At 49.3% G+C, this 7,247-nt stretch overlaps 1 protein-coding gene across 1 annotated transcript; it reads right to left on the reverse strand.

Annotated features, from left to right (window-relative positions):
• Positions 1-3,246: 3,246 nt before the first annotated feature.
• Positions 3,247-6,769, reverse strand: CGREF1 (cell growth regulator with EF-hand domain 1). The gene is made up of 5 exons (XM_040993957.1): positions 6,684-6,769; positions 5,451-5,510; positions 5,274-5,344; positions 3,911-4,035; positions 3,247-3,687 (listed from the first exon to the last, which is right to left on the reverse strand). The coding sequence occupies exons 1-5, from the start codon at positions 6,767-6,769 to the stop codon at positions 3,247-3,249; spliced, it is 783 nt and encodes a 260-aa protein (XP_040849891.1).
• Positions 6,770-7,247: the final 478 nt, after the last annotated feature.

Consider the following 7,247-nt stretch of genomic DNA (forward strand, 5'->3'; position numbering starts at 1 on the left):
ACACAACAGAAAAAGGCTACAGTTCTTAGCAGGAGAGAGTGCGAGGAGTTGTAAGGAAAACTGCAGGTTCCTTTGAGACAGTCATCCCAAATGCATTAGAGGAACTGTAAAAATCTGCCACAGGAGGAACGATGACCCATAGTCAGAAAAGTTACTGCAGCTTAAACAGGAAACCCTTCTTGTTCAGGACTGTCATAGCCACAGTTTGCAAAAAGTGCAGCTATTGATTAATGAAATGTAGTGTCAATTAGATGTACATTCCTGAGGGTTTTTTTTAATCTGTTGTAGCTTTGTCTTTATTTTTCTTTTCATTACATCAGGTAGTATATTGCCCTGTAAATTGTGGTAGTGGTACCAGGAATAAAAAGCTAAGAAATTTTTAAGTTTTCAATATTTGTGTAGTTCAATTTTTCTACATTTTAGTACAGAAACTTTACCACAATGTAGTTTTGAAGATCATTGTTAATCAATATTTTGTATGAATTTTGCTAGTGTTAACTGTAAAAAAAACACCTACTGATTTGCGGGTTAAGGGGAATCCATTCTCCCCATTCCAAACCATGATATGAATGGGCATTGACACGTGGAGAGAATAGATATTTGTATGTTTGCAATGTGTGTTTTAGATAAATAGGATTGAGTATTTAAATTAGCATATTTGTGAATTTAATAGCGTTAAGATTACTTCAAATGAAAAATCTCAAAATTCCTCTTTGGTTTTGTGCATTTTCTTTCAAAATGTAATCATATGATTTTAGTGTGTTAGATTTTGCTGAGTCCTAGTTGTGTTAAGAACGTTTCCATTCTGCATTTTACCTTGGTCACATTTGAACTGGGGTATAAAGAATGTCCACTGCCCTCTATTTAAATTTGGGGATGGGATAGTGGGTGTTTTTCCATTCTTATCTTAAAAAAACATTCTGAAACACTTCAAAATACATAGGACCACTAAGCCTAACATATCTGAGCGTATTAGTTGGGTACTTTTTTTTTATTTTTCAAGCATAAGAGGCCCATTTAAATATGATTATTTTCCTTGGTTTACCTTTTTTATTGGTTACAAACTCAGTGGGAATAAAATTAATGTATTATTGAGCCTTTAACTGGCTGGCATGCTTTCCTGTCTATTCCCAGCGAAGTATAGTTTAGAACTATTTGTCCAAAATAACCTAATGCAGCAGAAATGTAGCACAGTTGTTAGTACTACTTTCGCTCAGAGCGCTCAATTGGAATTTAAGTCTTGAGTTCCCAAATACACTGTTACATCCTGTGTTCATTTCAACCTAAGTAATGTTGGTGTTAGATTGTTTGCAAGACTCGGTTGAGAAGAGTTTTAGATACTAAGATACATATATACAAACCAGTATATACTGCTCCGCACCAGCTAGGGTTTACGGTTTCATTCAATCCCTCACTATGTGCCCTGCTGTCACTCCTTTGGCAGTTGAATGTTGAATCCAAGATTTTTGTTTTAAGAAGTACTAAGCAAAAAAAAAAAAAAAGCAATAAAAGGGGATGGGGTGTGCTGGTGTTTGAATATGCTCTCTAATTCTGTACCTCTGTGCATTACTATCTGGATGCATGCAATACCAGCATGGAAATCGGTCTTCACAGATAATGCAGTTTTCCAGAAACACACACAAACCAATGAATGTAATACAACATTCCATGTGTTAATGGACATATGTGAATGAGCAGTGGAGAAAAATAAGGGTAATATTAGAAAATGGTTAAATTCTTGGTAACTTCAAGTATGCTTATATAAATGGACACTGTCAATGTTCATCAGCTTGGGTACCTGGTCAAAATAATGCTTGGGAAACACCTTATTAAAAATCAAGCTAAATCGTCTCAGGTTCTTTATTCATATAATAAAGGTTAAAAAAAAAGATATAGCCATTTTTTATTGGAAAGTCAGATTTACAGAGAGAAGGAGAGACAGAGAAAGATCTTCCATCTGCTGGTTCACACCCCAAGTGGCTGCAATGGCTGGAGCTGAGCTGGTGCAAAGCCAGCAGCCAGGAGCCTCTTCTGGGTCTCCCACATGGGTACTGGGTCCTAAGGCTTTGGGCTGTCCTCAACTGCCACAAGTAGAGAACCAGAAAGCAAGTAGAGCAGCCAGGATACAACTGGCGCCCATATGGCATCCCAGCACATGCAGGGCGAGGACTTTTGCCACTAGGGTACTGTGCTGGGCCATGGGCCAATTCCAATAACAGACTTGTGGTAGTGCGTTCAAAGCCATGGAAATGAGGAACCTCAGCTTTAGTGTCAAACCAGATGCAAACCTGGCCACTTAACTAGCTGTAGGCACCTGAGTGTGCTCTTGGCTTCCTTGGTATCCTTCTCTGGGAGGCAGAGAAGTGCTGTCTGTTCATGGCATTGGTACAAGGGTGAAATCAAGTAGCACATCGTGTGCCCAGTCCGGCGCTCAATGTGAACCAGGCTCTGAGGTGGGCGTTGTGGTGTGGCACATTAAGTCACCGCTCAGGACACCATGTCCCATCTCAGAGTGCTGGTTTGAGTTCTGGCTGCTCCCCTAACGATCCAGCTTCCTAATACTGTGTTGTGGGAGGCAGACAATCATGTTCAAAGTGCTTGGGCCTCTGCCACCCACAGAGGAGAACTGGATGAAGTTCCTGGCTGCTGGCTTCCGCCTGGTCCAGCCTTGGCTGTTGTATGTATATTTGGTGGTGGTGGAGGGGGAACCAGCAGGTCAATCTCTGTGTGTCTGTCTCTCCCTCCCTCTCTCTGCTCTACCTTTCAAGTAGATGGACACATAGACAAGCATTTGTTTAATGGTAGTTAATATTCCTGGGGTGAGAGGGCAGACACAGGTGGTGGGGGTCAGGCACAGGGGCCAGCAGGATAGGCTCAGGGACAAAATGAGCTTTCTTTTTGGGAGTTGCCTGCAGCTTCCTGTGCACTACTGAGCCCTGAGGATGCTGGGAAAGCTGAATCCCTGTTCCCGCAAGAGGCCTTGCTGGACCCTAACCCCTGGTGATGGTGTGGCCAGATGGGACTAACTGCCCAGGATGCTGAATGCGTCAGGTTGTTATAGATTGTCTGGGCCCTATACCTGTTCCCTAACTAAGGCTCCCCCTGAGCCACACAGGAAGACCTGCTATCAACTGGGGGTCCCAAGAGAGGACACAGATCGGATCTTCGTCCCAACACACACAGCCCCCTCTCAGGGCTTGTGGTCAGGCACTGAAACACCACGGGGTGCCAGCGGAGTTACTAAAGTTACATCTCATCATTCTCCAATTGAATGCTGTGTGCCTCAAGCACATTTGGGGTGCCCTTAGCTGCCAGGGTCTCCCTGGGGGTCTCTCTGGCATCTCCATCGTTCCTGGCTTCTACCTGGCCTCTGGCTTCCCCTGAGGGAGGACTCGGGGCCTCTCCTTCAGCCCTTGCCACAACCTTGGCCTCTGGCACTGGCTCCAATGGCTCCCTTTCGCCTTCTGCTTGGCCTGCGGCTACTTCTTGGGGACCCCCAGCTCCCTGTGTTTCTTGTCTCGAGGGGCCCTTAGCCAGCAGTGGTTCCTGGGGAGATGGAGCCAGGGGCTCTCTGGGCTCCGTGTGGCTGGGGGCCTCCCGTGGGAAGTTGATAAGCTCTGCGGGGGTCATGAGCCCATCTCCATCCAGGTCCTGGGTCTCAAGCACCTTGTCCACAACGAGGATCACCTGAAGAAGCACAGAATCATCATGGGGACATGCTCCCCAATGATCAGGGGCGTTCCCGGAGCTGCGAACCTCCCTGACCCCACTCCAGCATTGAGGCCCCCCCCCCCCCTCCGTCTCTCTCATGGGAAAGCTACTGAGAGTTGGGTAGCAAAAACTGAGGGGACTGGGTGTGTTTTACAGGGAGCAGGGAACAGTGGGGGAACCTCTATCCCACAGAGCTTACCGGGTTGGTGTTGGGTGAGTCAGCAGCCTGAGGGGCAAGAGCCGCTGTCAGCATGGACAAGAGCTCCAGGCCATCCAGCTGGCCACTCTGGTCATAGTCGTGAAGGGCAAAGAGGTAGAGGAGAACTGGGGAAGGGGAGGGCGGGTTAGAAGAGTCACTATCATGGCCTGGGATGGTCTGAGTGGCCCTGAAAGGCTCCTGAGCTGGCAGCTTGGTCCTTAGTGTGGCTGCTGATGAGTGGAGGCTCCCTACATCACTAGGGGGCACATCCTTGGGCAGCAGTGTGGACCCTCAATGTCCCCTTGGCTTCCTGTCTGGCTGGAAAGCTGCCCTCTCACTTCCACAGGGGCTCCTATGATGGCTGTTGGTAGGAGGGGATGCAGCCAGTGGCCCTCACCAGAGCCTGCAGCACACTGGACTTGCAGTGTCCCAACTGTGAGCTCCTTACCCCGTTAGCCTGCCATAAGGATTTTGCTGCCATATCAGACAAATTATTACATGGGCATTCATAGAGTGGAGAAGATGAGAGTCTAAATGGAATCCAGGGCCTGGCCTTGTGGTACAGTGTGTTAAACCACTGCCTATGGAGCCAGTATTCCATATGGGTACTGGTTCAAGTCCCAGCTGCTCCACTTTGGATCCAACTCCCTATAATAGCTTGTGAAATCAGTGGAGGATGGCACAAGTACTTGGGCCCATGGGGAGACTTGGAGGAAGATCCTGGCTCCTGGCAATGCACCAACCTGGGTCTGGCCATTGCAGCCATTTGGAGAGTGAACCAGTGGATGAAAATGCTCTCTCTCTCTGTAACTCTGCCCTCTGCCTTTCAGATAAAAATAAATGATTAAGGCCTTGAGCAGTAGCCTAGTGGCTGGAGTCCTCGCCTTACACGTGCCAGGATCCCATGTGGGTGCCAGTTTGTATCCCGGCTGCTCTACCTCTCTTCCAGCTCTTTGACTGTGGCCTGGGAAAGCAGTGGAACATGGCCTGAGGTCTTGCTACCCTGCACCCACATGGGAGACCAGAGGAGGTTCCTGGCTTACGGCTTCAGATCGGCTTAGCTCCGGCCATTGTGGCCACTTGGGGAGTAAGCCAGCAGACACAGGACCTTTCTTTCTGTCTTTCCTTCTCTCTGTAAATGTGCCTTTTCGATTAAAATAAGTAAATAAACTTATGTAAATAAACTCACATGAATAATAAACTTATATAAATAATGAAGAAATAAATGATGAATACTTCATGATGAGCAATAAATAACTAAGTAAACTTAACTAAATAAATAAGAGACAAAAAAGACATGGAGTGCAGGGGCCAGTCCCAGCTCGGGCTGCCTCCCACCCCAGCCGCCAGCCCAGCTGCTCACCCTGCTCCCGGCTCATGTGCCCCGGCTCCTCCTCCATCCTCTCCAGGCCCTTCAGGTAGCTCCTCAGCAGTCTGATGGGAAAGAGGGAAAATAAAAGTCAGCTTCAGCAGCCAGGCTGCATCCCTGAGCCCAACTCCTCACTGAGGCCCATCACGCATGCCCACGCAGCCTACTCACCGTAGCTGCTCCTGGCCGGGCTGGAAGGGGTTGGGCAAGGGCTGTACTTCTGGGTCTGGCCTGGAGGAGGAAGAGGAGCATGGGCTTTGCAGAGTCCCCCACAAAGTCCCACCCCCAAAGCCAGCCTCCCACCTCCTGGCACGATTGTCTCCCCAGACTCAAAGGGAGTTGCTCCCCTCACTGCATGATTTCAGGGACGGGGAAGCAGACCTTTTCTCTCAATGTCTCCAGGCAGCTGCGTAAACTAGACTGTAGCTCAGAAAACGGAAGCCTGAGAAAGCAAGCAGCCCACTTAGTAGCAGAGTCACGTGGGTCGCAGTATCCTTCCCCTGTGGCACTGGGAGACAGGTGCACAGCTAAGCACTCAAGTTTGCATAGACCCATGATCCATGAAATAAACCCAGCATTGTGGTGTAGCAGGTGGCTCAAGCTACTGCTGCAATGCCAGTATCCCAAATGGGGACCAGTTCAAGTCCTGGCTGCTCCACTTCCCATTTCTGCCAATGGCAAAGCAGCAGAGAATGGTCCAAGTGCTTGGGCCCCTGCTCCATGTGGGAGACCCGGATGGAGCTCCTGGCTTTTGGCTTTTCCCTGACTCAGCTCTGGCCATTTGAGGAGTGAACCAGCAATGGAAGAGCTTTAGTTTGTCTCTGTCTCTCCTGCCTTCTCTATAATTCTGCCTTTCAAATAAAAACCAAAAACTGACTCTTTATGTTTCAAGCACGGGGCATAGGACTTCTGAGTTTCCATCAGGCTCAGAAGCTCAGCTGTGTCCATGCTTTTGGACAAGGTTGCCTGTGTGTGCAGATCCATGCAGGTCCCGATGCTAGGGAGCTCCCAGCTGCTCTGGTCATTGCTGTTCCTGTCTAGTCTCCCTTCCTACCAGCAACTGCCTCACACGGCAGCAGTGATTGGGACCTCCAGGGAGGTATTTGATGCCATTCAGGAGGCCCCCTGGTACCATCTTGAAAGGAACCTGCAACCCTTTCCAGTTCATGGCCTCTGCATTGGAACTCAGCGCTCTGTTCCAAGAGGGTTCAGCAGGCAATGAATGCCACTTAGTGAACTCTAACAGGCACAACGTAGATTACAGGGGGTAGGGGGATAAAGATCACGGGTCTCCCAATCTCCCCCTGCCATGTCTCCTGCCTCCTAGAGGGGCCCACCACACTCTCAGATTCTCCAGAGTCTCCCTGCTCTCCACCCATGACCCTGGCCTCCTTGTCCCCTTACCTGGTGGCTCCATCCTTGGGAGCAGCGTGACCCAGTGGCAGCAGCAGCAACAGCCATAGGAACACCCCCATTGGCAGTGGGGCCATCTCTCCAGGAGCTGAAAGAGGAGAGCAGGGGGAAGGGGTGAGCACCGTAATGGAGCATTTTGGCTGTCCCTGGGGACTCTTGATGCGGGCTACATGAAGTGAGGAGGGGGAGGGGACTAGCAAAGAGACACCTGTGTGTGTGGAACTTGGCTGAGCATGGCTCTAGCTCAGGTCTTCCGCCCCATGAAGCTGTCCTGGTCCCTGCCAGGCCCCTACTTGGGCTGTACCTGCTCACTCACCTCACAGAGGCACAGGTGCCTCCCAGAGAGCTGGATGGAAACGCCAGGTCAGATGTACACAGAGAGATCAAGATGGGGAGGGCTGGACGGTTCGCACAGATTGAACCCACACTGAGGAACAAATGGAAGGGGGCTCAGACTCCCCCAAAATCCAGGGCTGAGGGACAGACAGAAAACACAGCAAGTCCTGAGTGCAGTTAAGAAACTCAAGTCTAAGCACAAAGGGAAAACACGAACCT

The sequence above is a fragment of the Ochotona curzoniae genome, unplaced genomic scaffold, assembly GCF_017591425.1.
Source record: "Ochotona curzoniae isolate NIBS_2020 unplaced genomic scaffold, NIBS_Ocur_1.0 contig_883, whole genome shotgun sequence".
NCBI lineage: Eukaryota > Metazoa > Chordata > Mammalia > Lagomorpha > Ochotonidae > Ochotona > Ochotona curzoniae.